Source organism: Aedes aegypti, chromosome 2 (genome assembly GCF_002204515.2).
Source record: "Aedes aegypti strain LVP_AGWG chromosome 2, AaegL5.0 Primary Assembly, whole genome shotgun sequence".
NCBI lineage: Eukaryota > Metazoa > Arthropoda > Insecta > Diptera > Culicidae > Aedes > Aedes aegypti.
In genome coordinates, this window is record NC_035108.1 from 62,744,425 (window position 1) to 62,769,162 (window position 24,738).

At 35.9% G+C, this 24,738-nt stretch overlaps 1 protein-coding gene across 19 annotated transcripts in view; it reads left to right on the top strand.

Moving 5' to 3' along the window:
* LOC5576943 (sorbin and SH3 domain-containing protein 1) overlaps window positions 1-24,738 on the top strand; it is a 554,761-nt gene that overhangs the window by 347,345 nt on the left and 182,678 nt on the right. For 16 of the 19 annotated variants that reach the window (XM_021841007.1, XM_021841001.1, XM_021841008.1 and 13 more), the window contains one exon: window positions 8,924-8,959. The exons of the other annotated variants lie outside the window; for them this stretch is intronic. In XM_021841007.1, coding sequence (XP_021696699.1) covers window positions 8,924-8,959 — 36 coding nt within the window. The remainder of the gene's footprint in view (window positions 1-8,923; window positions 8,960-24,738) is intronic. 19 annotated transcript variants of the gene reach the window in all.

Consider the following 24,738-nt stretch of genomic DNA (forward strand, 5'->3'; position numbering starts at 1 on the left):
TGAAACTGTGGCCGTGTCCTGTGCGCTTTTCAGGTGTTCATTGTAATACAGCTTCCACATTTCAATAGGCTCACGATTATTATCGGATGCTGCTTCTAGCAACAATTTTGGGTTTGTCACAGTTATTACTACCATGGGTATTTGGTTTAAACTATGTTAATCTTAGAATAAATTCACAAAGATAATTTGGGGCATACATTGCCTTGAAGACAAAGGGCAGCGATGAACAAGGCTTTGGCTGAAAATCTCACCAATCAAGAGTTTCCATATTCTGTGCAACCAAACCAATCTATCTTGATGGTTACGTGACTCGACATCTATTCTAACAGGATTTGATGTGAGCACTCACAAAAGCCCATCACCCTACTGCGTGTTTTGAACTTCTAGATTAATTTGGTAAAAATCACTGCATGAATCCCTTTGTTTTGTTTTGCTGAAAATATTTCTGAAATATTAAATGATGGATTTCATTTAAAAAAATCTGTGGAGGAATTATTGAAGAAGATTATAGAAAGATTCATAACGATCTTCACTTGTAACAAAAAGCTCCAAATGACTTTGCCATACTTCAAAATTGCTGTGAACTTCCTTGAAAAGATTTTCGGTGGAATTTTTGGAGGAATATTTCTAGCAGAATTCCTGCCGAAGAGCCAGAAGAGAAAAGGGTGTATGGAATCAAATTGCGACACACACAAATATTTGTCAAACTTCGCACGTTTAACCAATCATCTTCAAACTTTCAGGGAGTAAAAAAAACATGTTACGAAGATTTTCCCATGTTTGTTTTATTCAATTTCAATTCAATATCCAAATGCATGTAATTTTCTCTTCACTCTACTCATTAGGCCCTGTACAACACCTGGACCAACATTTTTTTTTGGCGTGGCAGTCCATGTTTTCATCATATTTTACTCTGATTTCACTTCTGTAGGATGATTGCGAAGTGCCTGCTTCATAATGACTCAGTACTTTTCAATTGGTCGCAGTTCCGGTGCGTTCGGGGGTTGTGATGCTTCGGCACGAAATTGACCTCCTCAGCCTTGTACCACTCCAAAACCTCTTTCGAGTAATGGCACGAGGCCAAATCCGGCCAGAAAAACGTAGGATCATTGTGTGACCTCAGAAGATGAAGTAGACGCTTTTGGAGGCACTACTTTAGGTACAGCTGCCCATTGACCGTTCCAGTTGTCACGAATGGGGTGCTCCGTATTCTACGCGAGCAAATTGCTTGCCAAATCATATTTTTTTTTAATTTCTTTATTAGTATCATTCCAAACATTACATTCATTTCTTATATCTAGGTGTTCTGTGTTATTAGACAACACTATCTGACTGAGTTGATTTCACCTGCTTATAAGAGAAAAAAAACGCTTTGAATATACTTAACCTAACTTAACCTAACCTAAACATATAACGTATTAATCGTGGCAATAGAAGATTGTAACGATTTTTGCCTGAAATTATTAATTATTTTATTTGACATTTGTTCCAATGTTTCAACATTGGATATTCTATGTAACTCATTGATACTATACCAGGGAGGAAGCTTCAGAATCATTTTCAAAATATTATTTTGAATTCTCTGCAGAGCTTTCTTCCTGGTATTACAACAGCTAGTCCATATTGGTACAGCATACAACATGGCTGGCCTGAAAATTTGTTTGAATATCAAAAGCTTGTTCTTAAGACAAAGTTTTGATTTTCTATTAATAAGGGAATAGAGACATTTCATATATTTATTACTAGGGACAATGGAAATTCGCGGCAAAATTCTTGAAATTTCGCGTTTGACCAAGTTGAAAAATTCAGAATTTCGCAGCTTTGTCGCGGTCCCATACTTTTGGATATGTTTTACCCAAAAATACACATTTTCGTGAAATTTCAATAAATATATAATTATACTGTTTTATTATTATTATTCTACAAATTTAGGTGACAAGTTTTATATCAGAATGGTAATGCAAAATGTAAAATGAAAATAGCAAGCCAGAAAGAAGTCAAAGTTGAAACTAAATGATTATGAAATTTTAAATGGACTTCGACTTCAAGATGAGTAAACCATTTTCATAAACAAAAAAAACTGGAATTCTCTGTGATTTCCATATAGATTCTCCAAATTTGACTGATTTCGCGGTATTTTGTGGGATTTCACAAATTTCGCGGCAAATGCTAAATTTCGCGGATTTCGCGGCTTCCGCGAAATTTCAAATAAAAAGCTTTTCGTTTATGTGGGAATATTATTAGTTGAGTTTTGGAAGCATTAGGAGAAATCTTCCATTTCTGCAATCGACAGCAGATGACACGCAAGCTTCGTCCTTTGGCGGAGTGGCCTGTGTCATCCGCAAACAGGGATTTTTGACATCCCTGAGGTAACTCAGGTAAGTCAGATGTGAAAATATTGTAGAATATTGGTCCCAAAATGCTGCCTTGGGGAACACCAGCTCTTACAGGAAGTTTTTCAGATCTGGAGTTCTGATAATTAACCTGAAGTGTACGATTTGACAGATAACTTTGAATTATTCTAACAATGTATGTTGGAAAATTAAAGTTTTTTTAATTTTACAATCAAACCTTCATGACAAACACTGTCGAATGCTTTTTCTATGTCTAGAAGAGCCTTCAGATTTATTGGAACGGATCAAATTTGTTACACGAAAAAGTTGAAGAGTAGTCAAATGTTCATGGCGGAATCCGAACTGTTCATTGGCAAAAATTGAATTTTCGTTGATGTGGGCCATCATTCTGTTCAAAATAACCTTTTCAAAAAGTTTACTGATGGAGGAAAGCAAAATGATTGGACGATAGCTAGAAGCTTCTACAGGATTTTTGTCTGGTTTTAAAATTGGAACAACCTTAGCATTTTTCCATTTGTCAGGAAAATATGCTAATTGAAAACATTTGTTAAATATATCAACTAAAAATGATAAGCTACTTTCTGGAAGTTTCTTGATGAGGATGTAGAAAATTCCATCATCGCCAGGGGCTTTCATATTTTTGAATTTTTTAATAATAGTTCTCACTTCTTCCAAATCAGTCTTTCAGGAAAACGTTCTCTTGATTGAGAATGTTTTCAAAGTCCTGAGTAACTTGATTTTCTATTGGACTAGTAAGTCATGCTTTCAAACTGCATAGCAAGTTTTTGAGTTTTTTCGCAATTAGTCAGTAATAATTTGTTTTCCTCTTTCAATGCCGGTATTGGCTTCTGAGGTTTTTTTCAAGATTTTAGATAATTTCCAAAAAGGCTTAGAGCCAGGGTCCAATTGAGAAATCTTATTTTCAAAATTTTTGTTTCTTAATTGTGAAAAACGTTTCTTGATTTCTTGCTGCAAGTCTTGCCATATAATTTCCATATCAGGATCGCGAGTGCGTTGAAATTGCCTTCTCCTCACGTTTTTAAGACGGATCAAAAGTTTAAGATCATCGTCTATAATCACGGATTCAAATTTTACTTCACTTTTTGGAATTGCAATGCTTCTGGCTTCAACAATGGAATTTGTTAAAGTTTCAAGAGCATTGTCATTATCAAGTTTTGTTTGTAAGGGAATATTAACATTAAGATTAAAGTCAACATACGTTTCATATATAATCCAGTCGGCTCGTAAATAATTGAAAGTGGAGCTGATAGGATCGAGAATCGCTTCTTGGGATATTTGAAATGTAACAGGGACATGATCATAATCGAAACCAGCATGAGTAATCAGTTGGCTACAAAGATGACTAGAGTCGGTTAACACTAAATCAATCGTAGATGGATTTCTAGAAGAGGAAAAACATGTAGGGCTATCAGGGTATTGAATTGAAAAATATCCTAAAGAGCACTCATCAAATAAAACTCTGCCGTTGGAATTACTTTGAGATTTATTTCATGACCGATGTTTGGCATTAAAGTCACCAATGACAAAAAATTTTGACTTATTGCGAGTCAATTTTCGCAAGTTAGTTTGGAGCAAATTAACTTGCTGTCCAGAGCATTGAAAAGGCAAATAGGCAGCTATGAAAGTATATTTACCAAGCTGTGTTTCAACAGAAATAACTAAAGTTTCAAAAACTTCAGTTTCAAATGACGAAAATAGTTGCTGTTTTATACGCCTATGAATGATGATTGCAACTCCCCCACATGCCCCATCAAGTCGATCATTACGATAAACAAAAAAGCTAGGATCTCTTTTGAGTTTAGATCCAGGTTTTAAATACGTTTCGGTAATAACTGCTATATGCACGTTATTAACTGTAAGAAAATTAAACAGCTCGTCCTCTTTACCATTCAGAGAACGAGCATTCCAATTTAAAATATTTAAATTATTATTTGGATCCATTAGAAAAACGTAATCCAATAACAATTTGATTTGTAAATTTTACACCTACTTGGACTGCTTCAGTCATAGTGGTGGCTTTGAACATTGCATCAATCATTAGATTCAATTGTTCAGTTAGAAAATTAAAATAAGAGATGAATTCCCATTGGAATTTTCGGTAGACGAAGAAGCGGAGTTACCTGTGGCGGTAGGGGTTTTTTCCATTTGATATGAAACAAGTAGAATGGGTACTCATAGTACGAACAAGGGAGGAGTTCAAATTTCCTGCTACGATATCGGCAAAGGATTTTCCGTGGGTAGATACATTCGAAATTGAAAGTTTTGAACGGCTACCCGACGGATTAAATTAGTTTGTGAATGAGCATGATTATGATCTTCTTGATGGGTATGATTCATGATCAAGCGATCGTTAACTGAAAAATGAGTATTATTCGATATTCTACCAGGGAAATTCCGGATCGCAGTAGGCGTTGCCGCGAACGGTCGTGTTTTGTTTTGCTTGCCACCTTTTTTTCGTGTTCTCGTTTTCCTCGCTTTTGCCGACGAGTTGGCTGGTGCTACGCCACCCGGATTGTAGTTCGGAGGTGTATATTGAAAATAAGCAATGAAAAATTCTTTCAGCGCTTTCCATGTGATCAAAAATGTCGTGTGTTGGGATGTTTAAGACCGGTTTCAATTGGCTTTGCTCATTAATTTTGCTTCCATGTGACATTTTTCGCGACTGTGTATTATGGCCGACAGTACAACGCCACCGGATAGATTCATGAAAAAAAAAGTGATTTTGTTAATTTATTGTATTACATGAAAATGTGTGAAATAAGGCATAAAAATGTGGTCTAGAATGAACCTGTGGTATGTGCGTCACAAGAAGAAGGGAATGAATACCCAATTAGTTGCTGATTCAATTTGATGACAACGCCGCGTGGGTGCATTTTGGTGAGATTGTTCTGATTACATTATTATCGGTACCCAATTATTAAATACGCGCCAGTCTCAAAGTAACCCATCTTTGAAACAGGAAGTGTGTATGCATAATCATTATCCATTTGATAACGGTTATGCATACATGCGGGGCTTGTTGTTAGTGAAAGTGACTTCTGAATGGACGTGTCTCTCCAGCCATTCTGAAATGGGTCACTGGATCTGCAATAGAGCTATCACCTTCTAACTCCCGGACTGAAGCTTTTTGCAAAAATGTTATGCCAAAGCAGTTTTGCTGAAAACTTTTTTCCATAATACCACTGCCGGACAGTGGGGGTTAGATGGATCACACACACACACACACATTCTACCAGGGAAATTCCGGAAACTACCGTTATCGTAACGGATATTATCTTTCATCTGCCTGGCACGAGCCTCAATGACTCTTTTGCGTGAAGGACAATTCCAAAAAATTGACTTATGATTAGCCCTGCAATTACAGCATATGAACTTGGTGGTATCTTCCTTCACTGAACAGACGTCTTTGGCGTGAGAAGAACCTCCGCAAATCATGCATTTATCATACATGCGAAACATTTTTGTACCACGACCCCACTTTTGACACCGACGGCACTGAGTGGGGTTCTGATAATTTCCTCCAGGTTTCTGGAACTGTTTCCATGTCACACAGACATCAAACAAAAGTTTTGCTTTTTCTAAAGCTTTAATATTATTTAGTTATTTTTTGTTAAAGTGAACTAAATAAAATTCTTGAGAAAGCCCTTTCCGACGAATGCCAGATTGGGTTCTCTTTTTCATAATGATTACTTGGACTGGGGAAAATCCAAGTAAATCATTTGTTTCATTTTTGATATCTTCAGGTGATTTATAGTCTCTTGAGAGACCTTTCAAGACGACTTTGAACAAACGTTCAGCTTTGTCGTCATAAGTAAAAAAATTGTGCTTCTTCTCTTCAAGATGTTTGAGAAGAAGTTCGCGATCTTTAAGAGTTTCTGGCAAAACGCGACAGTCTCCTTTCTTTGCGATTGAGGAAACCTTGATTCCCCTAATGGAGTTCAAGATCTCCTGCCTAAATCCCTCAAATTCGGAACAACTGACCACGATAGGCGGCACTCTTTGCTTCCTCACTTGAATCAAAGAGCCTGGGCTAGAGGCTGCTTCGATTTAGTGTTCGGAGAATTTGTCTAGAGCATCGAACTGATTGCTCATTTCGATACAATTATTCATTTCACCCTTGGAAGAAAGTTCGCATTCCGGGAAAACGTCCTTTCTTCCATTCTTGCCACGTGTAGTGACAGTTTTAAAACCCACTTTTTTGGAAGGAAGAAGTTAATTCAGAGATTCACTAGCACTGAAAAGTGCTGTTTTATTGCTTTAGGTAGTTTTTAAGAAAATTTCCAAGAGCAGAGAGAATTCGTGTACTCACAGCACGAAGGTACGATGCGCACTGATTGCCAAATCATATATTTTTTGGCAAACTTTGACATTTTCTGCTTTCTAAAGTCCTTAGGGACATCGAATTTATTATGAGCAGTAAAAACTGGATCCCCGGAAGCTACCGGAAGTCTGCTTTTACATAGGCTCATCATTCATAACGAGGCCATGTGGTTTCGTCAACATCTGGGTGTAGAGCTTTCGTCCACGTGTTTTACCTACCGTATTGTGCCGTTCTTCGCGATTGGGCGCCTTTTGGACTTTGTACGTTTTTTCGCATCTTGCATGAAAGTTCTGGATGGATTTAGTTTCCTCGCCACATCTTGAGCTGAGCTGTTGGGATTCCTCTTGAACTACGCATTTGTGATCCTTAACACTATACCGAAATCCATTTTTGGATGTTTTCTTTCCGATCGATGGTCAACGTTATTTTGCATAGAATCGTGTAAACCGAGCATTCTTGTTTGCAATTTCACTTTCAAATTGCAAGAAAACATGCAATATTGGCGAATGTTGGATGCAAGATCATGTAATGTTTCAATTTCACTCAAGATTGCAAGCATTTTCGAACGCAGTGAGACAATTTAAATTATGTATCGTTGAATATTCAGTTATATCTCGTTTTACGTGTTTGTAATAGAAGTTAACGTGCCATGTGAATTTAAGATTTTTTTGCTGTGTGTCACTTACACCCCTATGCCTCTTATTCCCATCATTTCAAATTCAAATTGTCAAATTCTTCAAATGTTATCAATACTGCTGTCCATTATATATACGATTCGAAACAAACTTACAATCCAGAACATTGCAAAAAAAAAATAAGAAAGCGGTTATCAAATGACAACAAATGTTCATAGGTATCTCAAGCACAGAATATGGAAACTCTTGATTGGTGCGATTTTCAGCCAAAGCCTTGTTCATCGCTGCCCTTTTTCTTCAAGGCAATATATGCCCCAAATTATCTTTGTAACTTTATTCTAAGATTCGCATTTAGTTTACATTTGAAAGGGATATAATTTCAAACAACGTTTTAAATAATTGTAAAATGTTCAAATAATTTGAAAAATAGAGCGGTTCGTATCAATTGATTCCAGAAACACTGCTGCAAGGGACACCCGTAACTCGTTTTGCATGATGATGAGCATCGTTCGTTCGTTGGCGTTAGTATAGTTGGTCCTCGTCTTCGGTAGTACTTTGCTCTTAGTAACATCATTTTTCCTCCACTACCACTACCCACACCTACACTCTGGAACAGTGTGGTTGCGTCAACTCGGGAAAGCGTGGAATGCAATTTATCTCTTTTCGTATTTGGCTACGGCAAATGCCAAAAGAACGCCATCGACATAAAAATCGCATACACATGTGCGACGATTCTAGGAGGTTTTCTATAGAGCTACCAGATGGTAACCCGGGGAAACTGAATCCAATCTGGGCGGAATTCTGGGAACTCGCTCTGGCAGTACGTGAGGATAGGTTAAGACGACAAGTACAAAATCACTGGCGCTATCAAGGAGATGTGGTCCATGGGCGTAGTCAGGATTTCCAACAATGACCTCCAAGTTCCTTTGTCTATCAGGCCTTTTCACGACATCAAAAAATTTTGCTCAAATAAGCATCGCATCACGCAAAAGAATTCAAAATTATCAAAGGCCTGATAAATTTCTTATAATATCTGAAGAAAGAATAGCTCCAAATTTTATAAAGTTTAGAAGAAGATTGATTGCAATAAAATCTATATTCTAAAGCATATTTGCGGGTGTGATTCCACCACCAAGTTCGAGAGGATACATGGCTACGCCCATGGAAATGGTAGGAGGTACGTTTATTCTGGCGAAGCACAATCGCAATCAAGTGGGATTCCGTGGTTCCATTATCCTTCCCGGTAAGAAATGGCGTCTACATTGTCTTCCTCTATATATGGGACCGAACATGTGTGGTGGGGTGTTACTGCTGGATGTCGTTTAACGAGATTGTACGCTTAAGATCAACGGGAAATGGAATATTACGGTGCGATTGAAATGTTGATTGGAGGCCCATCATTATCAGATATCTGATCGTTTTTACTCGGAAGGAATCGTTCTCGCAAGAAAGCCAATACATAGAAATACTCGAAATAATACAGTTTTCAGTTTCCGACGAAAACAATTCAATACAACACAACAAATACCCATCCTCAACATCCTTAAATGATCATGTTTTTTTTTTTCTTTCTATATCCAAACTTTTTCCAGATGACTTCGTGACCGTACGATACAAAACACGTCGAGGTGATAAATTACACACTTTCTCTCAAACTCAGCTAAAACCCGCCTCAGCTCAGCTCGCTTACACAACCGAACATTTATTACACTCACAAAAGGCTTTTTAACACACAAGTTCGCCGTCGTTATTCTTTTATTTTGCCTGTTCATAGGAAAAGTAGATGAAAAATCCACTCATGCTGCCGCATAACTTTTTAGCTTAGTGCATTACTCACTCCGCGGATCCGTGAATGCTTCTATAGGTGGCTTACAGCCTGAAAGGCTGTTGGCAGATAATCATGCTGACGAAAGTCCTTTTAGTGGGCTGTGTTAACTTACTCTACATTCATTTAACATATAACATATAACCTCATGCTTCCCGTGTAACCATTGTACATTGAGCCTCAATTTAGTCATACTCTATTTCATTAAACACCAATAACTCAAATTTTCATTATTACATAACTTCCATAAATCATCTAGGTACGGGGAAATATGGTCATAGCCGGTCAAACCTATTTCACTGCCCCTGTAAAGTTGTGTTTTTTTTTTTCAATTCTTTGAACCTTGAAGAGTTTAATAAAAAAAAAAGCTCGAAAATAATAAAATTTTCTTGGCGAAAATAATAAATTTTGGACTTTGTGTGAGAAGATTGTCAAATATTTATAGATATATTGGGAACTTTTTAACACTTCAGTAATGGTGCTTTTGTTTTTTGTACAACTCAGGTGGAAAAACCTCGCGTTTTGTACTCAGCATCAGCAGTCAACGGAAGGTTAACATGAGATGCAACATCCGAAGCATTGAAAATGTTTCAATTAGCCCTGTATTTAATAAAGTTTTACAACTATTTTTAGAGAATACCGTATAAGTCATTCTTTGGCGTTTATAGATTATAGAAAAATCAGAATTCTGTCGAAGTAAATCTATCCCATAAATAATTTTAACAACAGTAGTTAATCAATCAGATAACGAAATCATCCAAAATAAAATTGGATGGTCTTATTAATGGTTCACATATATTAGGTCATGAAATCTTCACAGTACACTGCAGTGAAAGCATAACTAGTTTTTGACTTTTACACTCGATTATCTGGAATGTCAAGACAGTTATGCTCCCACTGGAAGTTGAGTGTTGCAATGCTGGTACTCTTTCGACCGGCTGTAACAATAGTTGCAATGATTTCTATTGCAAATTTTGCGCTTGAAGATCATTCTTCATCGTTGAAAACTTGAAAACATATTTCAAGAACAACACGGATGGACGACGGTATTGTGTCAATGTACTGTAAAACAATTTTTACTATGCGTGTTAAAAAAGTGAAGTTCACTTGAATTTTCAAGTCGATTGTTCTATTGAAAAATATTATCTCAAATTCAAATTCGCATAACATCTTGACTTCACATATCTAAATAGAAAACCAACACAAAGAGTTTCAAAAAATCTTGAAGTTTCATAAAGATAACCTTAAATTCCATTAAAATGGCTTTTGAAAAAATAAGTTTTTTTTTTCTTTTAGAATTAGTCAGGCATTGTAGAATTCGTTTTCGAATTAATTCGAAGTATGACCAAAGTAAGCGATGAAAAACATCACATCTGTATCGATCCATGATCGGCAATGTTTCGCTTAACAAGCTTGATAAATAGCAGCTGCAAAGAAGAGCTCCAAAGAGAGAGAGAGCGATGATAAAACCCATTTTTCTCGCTAATCTACTATTATTGGGGTTTGGAGCTTGTTTAGATGGGTTTTATCACGCACTGTTATCCCCTCCACCAAATCAGAGCTGTAGTAGAAGATGATTAGCAGACTCTCATGGTGAGTTGTGGATCATAATTATTACAGAGAGCGATAAGTGAGAGATATTTTCTCACAATTTAATTCCTAGTATAAGCGAAGGTTGAATAAAAAAAATCCTGATGAAATTTTCAAACTACCTCTAGGTTACAGTTATGAGTATTTTTGGGAGAACTACTTGAAGAAATTTTTGAAAACCTATTTGAAAAAAGATGAGAATCAAATCTACGAGAATAGTTCGGGGAAATAAAAGTAAAATTTCTCCAGATATGGTCTTGAAAAGTATCAAAATTACCCGAAAAGATATGCTCCCAAACACCTTCTTAAGCTTTTGTGGTTCTTACATGGGACTGGTGTAGGTTTTCTAAATTTCTACACAACACTTCTTTGGCGATATAATTTTCTAATAGACTTTTTGAAAAGCTATCATAGGAATTTCATCAAAAGCTTCTCGTAAAAATGTAATTAAATCAAGAAACTCTCAAAAAGTCTTGCAGAAGTTTCGAAATATTTCTGCCAGGAAGCCTTGGAAATATCACTGTTTTTCTTCCTTATGATAGATTTCATGTGAGAATCTTCCAGATCAGTCTCAGAAGGAATAATTGAAGAAAATCGAAGTTAAGGAAAATTAGTTCTTCATTCCATTTACAGCTGCTCAATTTCATATTCGTCCAAAACATTGTTTTTAATTGTTTATTGTTTAATTGTTAATTGTTTATACATTATCAATAATGAAGCTCAGAGGTGTCATCTGTTATTCGACAATCATAAAATATTACCATTCACATTCATTTTTGGATTAATTCGTACATATTCGCACACTAATCAAAATTCAAAAATATAAAATTTCAGGCTAAACATTAACGCTCTTTTCGATTGCTCAAGTCCTTCATTACATTGTTTTGGTGTAGTGCAGTGGACAGTTTATTAGTGGACAAATATGAAACTTACGTAGAACTATGAAAACTATCACTTTTAAATGAATTCAGCTAAAACAGCCATTCTATGAAAAACCGCTCTAGTGGGTCACCGAATTCCGTGAATATTTGCTATTTTGTACCTTATCCGAAATAAGAATACACGTGTTCTAAGATTTTAATTGTTAGGGTGACCATTTCCGAAATAAAATAACCAGACAAACCGCGATTTTGCATTTTTTTTTAATTATAACTTTTGAACCGCTTGACCAATTTTCAATTTTCTTGGAAGGAATGAATGCTGAAGATTTTGATTTTGCAATAATAATATAAAAATTCACGAAAAAAATTTTTTTTACATGCAAAAATATCCTAGAATTTTTTTCATGTAAAAAAATATTTTTTTCTCAGAGTTTTATACATTTTTTGAAAAGTTGAAATCTGAAGCGTTCATTCCATAAAAAAGATTTAAAATTGGTTGAGCTGTTCAAAAGTTATGATTTTTTTATTGACAAAAATTAATGCGCTGAGATCTACAGTGTGTGCCGATGAAAAATGACTGATTTTTTATTTTCATAAAAATATATCTCAAAAACTAATAAACATACATCGCTGAAAATTTGACAGTAAACGTAAAATTTTTTGAACTTTCAAGAAAAAATGAGAACAGCAATAGTTCCTTTTGCCCCAAGGCCTTCAAAACACGAAAAAACGAAATTTTTTGATATATTTTTCATGTAAGAAAACAATTTTTGTGATTTTTTTTATTTTTCTTGAAAAGTTAAAATCTTTAGCTTTCATTCCGTCCAAGAAAATTGAAAATCGGTCAAGTGGTTCAAAAGTTATATTTTTTACAAAATAAAAATATTGCGAAATCGCGATTTTATGGTCACCAAATGGAAATGATCAAACAATCCAAAAACACGTGTATCCTTATTTTGGATAAAGAACAAAATAGCCAATTTTAACGGAATTCGGTGACCCACTAGATCGGGTTTTCATTGAATGGCTGATAAATCTAACAGAACTGTTTATTTATATTAATGGATGCATTTTTTGAAAAGATATTCGTGATCACTGGAAGTTTTAGTTTAAATATATTCAGTTTACCGAGAAATCTTAAGTCGTTTTCAAATGAAATTTTTACTTCTTAACTTGGAAACTTTTCTCGAATTTTGTTTTTAATCAATTTGAACCAATTTTTTGTTCTAAACAATAGGTAAAGGTTAATTTTGAACTTACTTGTAGAAAGAACTTAAACTACGAACTTTGTTGTATGTTATCTCAATATTCAATTATTTTTAATTCATATTCAATCTACCCACAATTTGAATATGAATTAAAACCCTATTTTGCAGTTTATTGATTATATAATACAATATTACTTGTATGAGTACAGAGCATTGAAAAACTTTCAACTAGAATATATCCTGTTGTTAAAATCATTTAAAAAAACGTATGTGTTACGATTACGACATTTTTTTTACATTTAATGTAAACATTAGTGTTTGGTAGTAAAATATAAAATAATATAAATAGTTAGGCTTTGTTTCAATACGAACATTAACTAAAGATCACATATGTCAATTTAAGAGCAAAACTGAGCAAAATTGACTTTTTTTTTATTCGTTATAAATGTTATACCAACCAAGGTTCTATAGGCAAATATTTTCAAAGTGAAATGATCACTCCGATATCTGGTGGCTAGTAGGAGAACCGGCAGAAAAGAGCTTGGGTTGAGAACTTACCGTGTGCAGCATAGGAATGACCACACAATTTACACTTTTTCTCGGAATAGTTATTTTGTAGACGATCAGAGATCATTGAGAAACAGAATAAACTTTTTTTCCTTTGAAAATGCACAAATCCGGTCAGTGCTCATGTACGATTAGTGGGATAAAATTGGAAAATTGGTGTTTGGCAACATAGGTTATAAACTTCCGGATTCTTTGTCAGTGGTTAAATTTGTTGTAAAATCACACGTATGGCAAGAATAATGGTACAAAATGAGTATGCCCAAGCATGGGAAAGTTCACTCACTCACCCGAACGCTACCGATAAAATATCTGCAAAGTATCTGCTGCCACCGAATGTTCAATGACTGACGAACGCTACTAGGGTGAGCGCAATCCCGACGAATCGTAAACGATTGAGATAAACCGAAAATGAAAAGATGTACGAAGCGGAGAGAGCACCTATCCTCTCTTAAATTGGAGACACGAAAGAACGCGTTCGCCATTCGATCACTGAAAGCTTCCTGCGAAATATACAGATTTTGCGTTCACTGAAACATTTCGCCTTGCACGCTAAGCCTGCTCAACGCAGCGTATGTGTAAAAACTACACAGAATGAGGCAATCAATGCAGGACTCTCTGGCTGAGTGAAAATTCTGTGTAAGTCGCACTCATGCTGTGTGTAGCCGATGTGTAGGCCTTCGGCTGTGCGGGGATCGATGGAAATGGAACTGTCAATCTCTCCCGCGCGGCAGCAAATAGTTGGCCGTTGGTAAGATGGGGAGTTTTCAGGGATTTTTTCAGGCGAAAAGCCGGAAGATGGTCGCAAATGTGGAAGTTTTTTCCCCATTTGCTTCCGCTTCGGCTATTCGAATGTAAAAATATCTGAAAACTTGAAAATTTGAATGTTTTTTTTTTAATGTTTTCAGAAGCAAAACAAAAATGGAAGCGAATTCCGCATTCCAAGCGTTCCTCCTCTGTGCGCATTTCACTCATTCGGTTTGTTTACCACCGTTTGCACAAAACTGTGTACTGCCCCCTTTGCACAGAATCTGTGCTGCATGAAGAGAGGCTGATTTTGTGTACTCGGCACTCATTTCTGAGCGTGACAAGTTTAGCGTGTGTGTATTACCAGTCAGTGAACGCTCTTCAACTCTCAAATACGAATCACGCTAAACTTGTCACGCTCAGAAATGAGTGCCGAGTACACAAAATCAGCCTCTCTTCATGCAGCACAGATTCTGTGCAAAGGGGGCAGTACACAGTTTTGTGCAAACGGTGGTAAACAAACCGAATGAGTGAAATGCGCACAGAGGAGGAACGCTTGGAATGCGGAATTCGCTTCCATTTTTGTTTTGCTTCTGAAAACATTAAAAAAAAAACATTCAAATTTTCAAGTTTTCAGATATTTTTACATTCGAATAGCTGAAGCGGAAGCAAATGGGAAAAAAACTTCCACATTTGCGACCATCTTCCGGCTTTTCGCCTGAAAAAATCCCTGAAAACTCCCCATCTTACCAACGGCCAACTGTTTGCTGCCGCGCGGGAGAGATTGACAGTTCCATTTCCATCGATCCCCGCACAGCCGAAGGCCTACACATCGGCTACACACAGCATGAGTGCGACTTACACAGAATTTTCACTCAGCCAGAGAGTCCTGCATTGATTGCCTCATTCTGTGTAGTTTTTACACATACGCTGCGTTGAGCAGGCTTAGCGAGATGCCACTCGTGCGGAATCGGAATGTAAAGAATCATTCGCTACAGCAATCGTATGCCTTCGGCACAAGGAGTCGGTAGTGAAACATTCTATTGCCATTTTTGTCTAACTTGTCACTCGGCGAACAAGAAGAAATCGCATTGGAAATTGAAACACTCAGCTTGGTCGGAGAAACGGCAATCTCGCTCTTAACCGCTTGTGGATGTGAGCGAGAGAAATGCAATATTCGAGTGAATGTTTCCCATGCTTGAGTATGCCAATGAAAAATAGTTCAATAATCGATTGATTATGAACTAATTTTTGGGTTGAAGAATTGAATTTTGGACGTAAACAAACATTTACAGTGACATTTCACTTGTTCTTCCCCAGCGACCTTTATGACGGTGGCGCATTATATTTGCCTATAGTATAAGATGCCTGTATACACTCGTAGCTACTCTAAAATTGGTTATAAGTTTTAAAGCTTATTCAGTATTCACAATTATAATTTTTAAGAAAATTATATTCAAAAAGTTACTACTGTGCGACTTACAGCAAAAACATTCCAATTTTCCAAGCAATCAGTTTCAAATATGTCGTTTTTTTCAGTTGTCCAAATGTACTCAACTATTCAACCCAATAAAGAACTTGAGCAATCATATATCATATTTTGCACATTAGGCTATTTAGTCTAAACTGAAAGTAATACACCCGATTCTGTTTTTGCACGGGGGATGCGTACCGTGCAAAAAAAGTTTTCAGTTCAAATCTTCAAAAACCGTGCAAAAAAGTAACACCATTTCTCGACGTTTCATGCAAAAATAAGGTTTTGGCGGAGAAAAATGTATGGAAACTTTTTTTGCACGGCCGTGTAAAAAAAAATCCGTGCAAAAACAGAATCGGGTGTATATAGCTGCCCCAACGAACATGTAGTATCCATTGGTGAGCTCGTTTCATGCTTCGATTTCAATAGGTAGAGTATGTTAACAATAATCTTTCTCGTGACAACGGTATGAATGCCAAGTTTACGTTTTTATTCAAAACGCGATGAACTAAATTCCCAAGCTGTTAGTTCAGATTGTTAAGAATGCACAAGAATATTTAAAAATAAAACCATTTTTCTACATGTTCAGTTGTTAAATAGCTGCACATTATTGGACCTAAATTTTCGCTTCAAAACTCAACTAATAATTTTTTCATCAAAACCCGTGATCGTAAAATATTTATCTTTACTCTTATTTTTGCAATTACAAAAAAAAATCTTGGAATGTTTAATCACTAAAAATGACGACGTTTTCTTCACAGAATGACAGAAAACAATTTTAATTTATGTTTTATGATTCGAATCGCTTACTAGGGTGAATCTATATGATGTAACTCTTGATCGTTCTCTACTAAACGAATCTTTTTTTCTATGATAGTCATGGCAAACATTTATGCTGAATAAGAGTTGAACAAATTACTTTCAAGTTAACTTCAGTGGAATGAACAGTTTTTCAGCTATTAATGTTACTTAAGTATGCAGAGGTATACTTTCCTTTGTCCAGTGACCGTATTTTATTCGTAATATGCATATATCACACACGTATCCTATTTTGTGTTTATAAAACATTTTAATGACTCGTTACCAAAGAAACAAATTTTATGTTCAGTCTTTATCTATGGCGGGCGGGCGCCCTATTTGGATTTCTGGAAATGGTACACTAAAAATGGTAACCCTGAATAACAAAAATAACATTTTTTGCGAGTCTAAAGGAGCAATTCTCGTCGAAACCAGGCCGCCATCGGCACCCATCGTTAGAATTCCAATTTTATGTCACTGATCGCTAATTTTCGATAAAACTTAAGGGTGGTCCTTTCTGTTTTCTCAAATTGGTGGATCCCTCGTATGCCAGCTATCTGAACAGTTTGCGAAAAAGCCCATTTTTAGATAAAGCTTGGGTATTTCTTCACGGGATATGTCTCATATTTCGCTTTGAACACATAGAAAACTTAGTGGCATCGTATAGAGAAAGGATATAGCTTTCATTTTAACTTGAAAGAATTTTGGCGGCCATCTTGAATTTTGTTAGAAAAATCGATTTTTCACCATTAGCGCACCGCTAGTTTTGAACTCTGAGATCATCATCAGAAAGCTGAGAAAAAATTGCGTAAGATAGGCTACAGAAACTAGGTGAGCAATGGTATTTACCTAAACGATGCCACTAAGTTTGCTATGTGTTCCAAGCGAAATATGAGACATATCCCGTGAAGAAATACCCTAGATTTATCTAAAAATGGGCTTTTTCGCAAACTGTTCAGCTAGCTGGCGTACGAGGGGTCCACCAATTTGAGAAAACAGAAAGGACCACCCTTAAGTTTTATCGAAAACTAGCGATCAGTGACATAAAATTGGAATTCTAACGATGGGTGCCGATGGCGGCCTGGTTTCAGCGAGAATTGCTCAAAGGATCAAATTATATTTGTAATTTAAACGGTACACATGCATTTTCAACGATAAGTAACGTGAACTGCCTCATCGCATTTAAAAATGCTTGCAATCATGAGTGCAACGGAAATATTTCATGATTTCACTTATATTGCACGGTTTCTTACATCTTGAAAGTGAAATTGCTTACGAGAATGCTCTGTTTGCAAGTATTCATCATACAGTATTGGACAAAACATTTGCAACTTTTTCGATTTTCCATACAAAATGATAAACTTTGGTAAGCTAGATTTCAGTTATTTATGGACCAATTTGAATGAAATTTTCACAAAACATTTATTTATCTCAAAATCTTATAGCCCTATACAAAAACTGTCTTCAACAAACTTGTTCATCTCGTTAAAATCTACAATTTTGCTGAAGATACCATGAAGCTATTCCTTCAATATGTTTAGTTATGTAATTTATAAAAAATCGCCAAAAACTTCACTTTAATCAAACCGTTACTACTTTTTAACTTGTAATTGAAATTGAAATCACTCAAAAATATACGTTAAAATTCAAGTTATGCCTGATGTTCTACCAAAATTTCATTCAAATCGGTTTATAGCTTTGGTGAAATATAGCTCACCAAAGTTGGTCATTTTTATGGAAAAACGAAAAAGTTGCAAATGTTTTGTTCAATACTGTAAATGCATCGATGGCTCGGTCGTTTTTTGTGCATCATTGGTGACAGAATTGAAAAGACATTTAAGCAATCCTAAATTAAGTAACTAATGATATAAGTAGATGAAAAAACCTAATTTAGTACTATACCATTTAATTCCACTAGAGTTTGTATAATTTGACAGATACGCGTATTACGACCTCAACTGTAAGGGCGTCTTCAGTGTCGTGTACTAGACTGGACTTCAAGTCTAGTACACGACACTGAAGACGGCCTAACAGTTGAGATCGAAATACGCGCATCTGTCAAAGTATACAAACTCTAGTGTAATTAAATGGTACAGTACTAAATTCGGTCTTTTAATCTACTTACAGGTATTCTACTAAACAGCTCAAAGATTTATTATCAACTAATGATAATGGACGTATAGAGGTAGTTGGCTTCGACAATTGAAACCGATATCTAAAGCGCTAATCGCTCGAAATTTACGGAATTTCGACAAATGGAAGAGTCAAGCGTCCGGCAGTTTAAAGTCCAGTCAACATCCAGTCGTCAAAATGTTCTAGTTAGGAGCAATGTGAAATTACGAGAAAATGATCTGAGCATCATAGAATATCCCATCCCCCTTAAAGCAAACTATCATCTTCTGATTCAACGATCCACTATACTCGTAAGCTCCGCAGCACCGTTCAACAATCAAACCATATGGCGTTACATTGCCCGCAAAATTGCACTCAATCAGCATTTCCGCACCTTGATTTGCTCCACATCTTGCGCAGGTTGTCGCGTTCCGTAGATATAGCTATGGATGGAGCCCTCTCATCAGTCGCTAATGGGATGCAGATTGCATTTCTACGCTGACGAACAGCGAGAACAATCCGGTGCACTTCTGATTTGCGTTCGGTTTCACCCCCTGCTGCTACTGCTACTCATTCGGGCAAGGAGCTGTGTACACTGAAAGCCCTATTTACGTAAATTTAGGACCGGAAATTTGTAGATTGATATCAAATGAACTAGAAATAAGAATGAATATTTTGTCTAAAATGATACTCTCTAGAAATTTTATGAACAACATTCATATCCATAAAGGATCATGATAATGTATTTGTCAAGTTTTTAGTTTCACGGCCATATAAGATTATACAAGAAGTTATATATTCAAATGTGAGTTCACGTCAACGTGAATATCGTTAGACTGATGTTGATGATAGATCACAGTTGGTTGATCCTGCGTGTGAATGAGTTGCAATAATAAAACTCTCAATGATCACTCTAAGAGTTAGTGAATTCAAGAAGATATCACGGATGATAATGTTACTTTAAAGATCAAATTTCAATGCTTCGAATTTACTAAAAAAAATTAAAGGTATGTGATATACAGATGCTACGAAGCCTCAAGTGGACACAAATTTCATTTACATTATTTCCCGTAAATGGAATTTATATAAATAAAAATGATATAAATGGAAACTTCAGTGTAGCAACCTGGCCTGGCTCAGCAACTGCAATCAATCGAGCCACCGTCCGACCGGTGGAGCCCGAGAAGATTATCGGTTTCTATTACCCGCCTGGCGGCGACCGCCCCTAAACCCACTCCGGAGATGATGATGACCGTAACGGAAGTAGTGAATCTAATTATTCGCTTCCGATTCCTTTCCGGGTTTGCCGTGTTTACGGCTGAGTGGGTGCGTCTGTTTGTATCCTTAATCAAGGAACGGAGAGGGGAAAGTGGAAGGTAAGCACCGGAAAAGGATCTATTTCTAATTAGAGATTGACGGAAAATTACTGGAAAATTGGCGGCTCATTCTGACGCGTTACGCTACGTGGATATCGAAATATTTTGGAAGCAACTTCTGATGACTGGCGATGGGTTATGAACCTTCAAATGGAAATCAATCTCAGTTGATCTGATGAACATCCGATAAAGCTTTATCGATACCGTCCACGGTCGATGGGAAGGATGTCCCATCTCAACAGCAGAGCCAATTAGGTACTCGGTGCTCTTTATTGTACCGGGAGAACAAGATTTTCCATGATGGTCTTCGTTACAGGTGGGAGCAAATCAAATTGCAATGTCTGAAACGATAGTAATTGCAAGCATGGGCGTTGCCTGGAAGGGAGGCACCGATACTACACACGAAGTATAGAACAAAGTTTGTTTGAACTACAAAATAATTCCAGCTTGCCAACAACAATCAAGGCAGGCTTGGGGAAAACCGCTAGTTTTCTTTTGTTGTGTAATTTCGATCTTTCCTGACAAACATGGAAAATGGGCCACAGTTTTCTATGCACTAAATATAAATTTTCATTCATTTCAAAGTAAAATGATGCGTTTTTCAATGCTTTATGTTCAATCAGTTGAAAGGTGCTCACGTGACATTACTTGCATTATATGCTTGAATTGATTTTCATTCTTTTTTTGTCACTTTTGATGAAATGCGAAAATGTGTTTTAATCAGTTACGCGCTTTTTCCATGTAAGTCCAATGTTTGAGATCTGGGCTCACAGTGACAGTTCGTGACAGCGGAATCCCGGCTCACTATGACGTACATAAATTTTGTATTGGTTTCTCCCTCCCAGGGCGTAGCCAGATGATCAAGGATGTAGATTTTGACGGCAATCCTTGGTGGAAAGAATTCACTAAAATTACGTCACTACTTCTGCTTCTCTCAGGCATTACGTCTCAACAGGTACAGAGCCCGTATAAGCACTTCGTATATCATGATTTGATTTGATTTTGATTTTCCTTATTATAGAGGCTGTCAGCCTTAGGCGGGTTCACCTCTTATTCATATATCTTCGACGTATATCATGTGAGCGGTTCCATTTGAATTCGAATGTCGGTTTACTTTTGTATTTTTTGATTTGGATGAAATTTTGCACATGCTTTCTTTATGCCCAAAAATGCCTTTTTGCATCATCGGCTCGCCATTTTGACTCTAGCCTTACTTTTGAGAAGGGCCTAAGAAAAAAATCCTTAATAATTTTCAAAAAATTATAACTTAGAAACGGTTTATCCGATCAGTTTGGTGCCTTCCGCAAAGCTTTAGGTTATTGTTAGGACTATCTGGAAAAAATATACACTGTAAAAAAAATGTTGTAATTTTTTATATATCGAAAATAAAGCTTAAAAATCAATTTTCTCAAAAATCGTATTTTTGATTTTTTTATTTTTTTATATGTTAAAGTAGACAAAAAATGAAGTCTTTTGCACAGTGGGTCAAGATGGAGAAATCATGGACAAAAAAGTTATGATTTTTTGAAAATAGGTGAATTTTTGAAAATGGTCGTAATAAACTTTTTAAATATTTTTAAACTCGATTTTATGAAAGTACGCAAAATTTACAACAAATAGGTATACGAAAAAATCAGGCTAACTTTTACCGTTTTAAAGATACAGCGATTTTAATACAAAATTATGATATAATTTTCAATTTTCGGTCATTATAATATAACTTAGAAACGGTTTGTCCGATCAGTTTGGAGTCTTCCGCAAAGTTTTAGGTTATTGTTGGGACTATCAGGAAAAAAAATATACACTGTAAAAAAAATGTTGTAATTTTTTATATATCGAAAATAAAGCTTAAAAATCAATTGTCTCAAAAAACGTATTTTTGATTTCTTTTTATTTTTTTATATGTTAAAGTAGACAAAAAATGAAGTCTCTTGCACAGTGGGTCAAGATGGAGAAATCATGGACAAAAAAGTTATGATTTAAAAAAAAGGTGAATTTGTTGAAAATGGTCATAATAAACTTTTCAAATGTTTCGGTAGCAATTAGCAAAATTTTCTCATATACCTTTTTTGTTGAAAATTTTGCGTACTTTCATAAAATCGGGTCGAAAAGCATTCAAAAAGTTTATTTAGACCATATTGAAAAATCAACCTTTTTTAAAAAAAAATCATAACTTTTTTGTCCATGATTTCTCCATCTTGACCCACTGTGCAAAAGACGTAATTTTTTTGTCTATTTTAACATACAGTGATACCTCCATGAGTCGATGTTCCATGACTCGATATCGACTCATGGAACCATACTAAAAACAAAATTTCATGGTTACTATGATGGTCCCTAGAAGCAGCTTTCCAAAGGATTGCTGTTCCATGACTCGATATTTCCATGAGTCGATGGTCCCTTCAATATCGACTCATGGAGGTTTCACTGTATATAAAAAAAATCAAAAATACGATTTTTGAGAAAATTGGGTCCTAAAGCCCTGTCCCAATTTTAGTGCCAAACGCTTAAGTTTAGGCCAAAAACACATGTTTACTCAATTTTCTAATGTTTTCCGTTGGTTTAAGCCCAAAAAAATTTTTATTAGATTTTGTCCCATCCTTTGGCTTAAACTCAAATTTTGGGTGTATTTTGTTTTCCGTGTCCCTTACGAAATATCAGATAGGAACAACCCCAGTGGTCGAACTAAAACCCCTGTGGTTTTTTTGTCGACTAAGCGAACGTCAAACATGATCAAAAGTGTCAAGGTTCATTTATGGACCAAATTTTTAAATTAAAGCTTAAACATGATATAGCCATTATTTGAGCGGGAAAAATTGCTAAAGTAATTACAGTAACATGCTTTTTCGTGTTATTAAATAAAAACAAAATTTTATTACAAATTTTAGGACCCAATTGAATTTTAAGCTTTATTTTCGATATATAAAAAATTACAACATTTTTTTTTACAGTGTATATTTTTTCCAGATAGTCCAAACAATAACATAAAACTTTGCGGAAGGCACCAAACTGATCGGACAAACCGTTTCTAAGTTATAATTTTTTGAAAATTATTAAGGATTTTTTTCTTAGGCCCTTCTCAAAAGTAAGGCTAGAGTCAAAATGGCGATCCGATGATGCAAAAAGGCATTTTTGGGCATAAAGAAAGCATGTGCAAAATTTCATCCAAATCAAAAAATATAAAAATGAAATTTGGGAAAAAAAAGTCGTCATTTTCTGTGGAACCGCCCATGTGTCGGCACAATGATACTTGTTTTCCATGAGAGTCAAAGAAATTTCCATTACGGAATGATCATACGCAACGTCCGGAAATCAAACCCAGACTGCTCCAGTGTCAAACTGGCATTTTGCTTTATAAAAAAAGACGGACAACAAGACCAAGGAAAGAAAAACTACTAATTATCATAAAATATACATATATGCACTTACGGTATTTCCAGGGAGAGATTTTTCTGAACAATTTTACTTAACATGAAAATGATTCGAAGCCAAACCTCAAATTTTCAAGAGCACAAATATAGAGAACCAGAATGCAGTTCAAGCTGGAAATTTGATCGATTGGTCATCACCAGCAAGTGACCGAACGATAAAAATTTTAGCTTGTATCGCCCTTCTGGTTATCTAGATTTGTGCTCTTGAAATTTTGAAGTATGGCTTCGAGTCATGTTCACCTTGAATTCCAGTAATATTCCCTCCTGGTATTTCTTCTAAGGTGGTATCCAAAAATCACATGGCCCTTTTTTGGATCCCCATCCTCTTTCCCCTCGTTGTCTTTTGTCCATACAAAAATTTCAAAATATATATAAACCGTGATCATTGTCTAGCCATTGTGACCATGTGGTTTATGGACGGCCGCTTTTTTTAGGAAGTACTCCAATGATCTAGTAATTCCACCAAGATTACGCTCAGGTACAATTCGATTTCAGCTCAATAATCACGTGGTTCTTTTTCGCAAAGTGCACCTCTTTCGGAAGAATTAGATGCCCATCCAAACACAACGCTTTCTATATATATCCAATGCCTAGCCCGAGAGCGCATTGTTTTTTAGGTATAAGAATAGCACACTACACTAGCCAGCAACTGCGCTGGCTGAGGTATCTATTGTGTGGGCTTCCAATGGGTCGCGACGTTCTCAAACGACCGGTTACGGAACAATGCATATATATAGAAAGCGTTGTGTTTGGATGGGCATCTAATTCTTCCGAAAGAGGTCCACTTTGCGAAAAAGAACCACGTGATTATTGAGCTGAAATCGAATTCAGGTTAACTTCTGCGTTCATGAGTCCTCTCATGGCGTAGTGGTTAACGCGCCCCAACTAGAGATCGGGGAGTCGTGAGTTCGATTCTCACTGAGAAGCCGTGTAACTTTTTCGCAAATCTTCACAACAATTTGTCCATCTAATCCTATTGCAAATTATATGTAATGTTTAGCTTTTCGGTAGTTGTTAAACTTCCACTCGGCTGGTTAGCCGTAAACCACGTTTCATAATTAAAAACAAGTATAATATTTTGATTTATACAATGATTGAAAGAATCTAAAATTTTGCATGTTGGATTAATTTCAGCTAAAGATTTTAAAATTGCAATTTTTGGGTGATTATTCGAAATACATTGTATAATATATTTACAATTCAATTCATGAAATCTAATTTTCAACGGAACAATCCCTGCTAAAACTTCCACTGACTTTGTGTGAGTGGAATTCATTAGTTTCAAACAAATTCTCAAACAACGATATTGAATTTTCTCAATTTTGAAAAAATGTGTGGAAGCAGTATTTCCAAAAGTAAAACAACCATATTCTAGAACAGAACGTATTGTAGTTACATAAA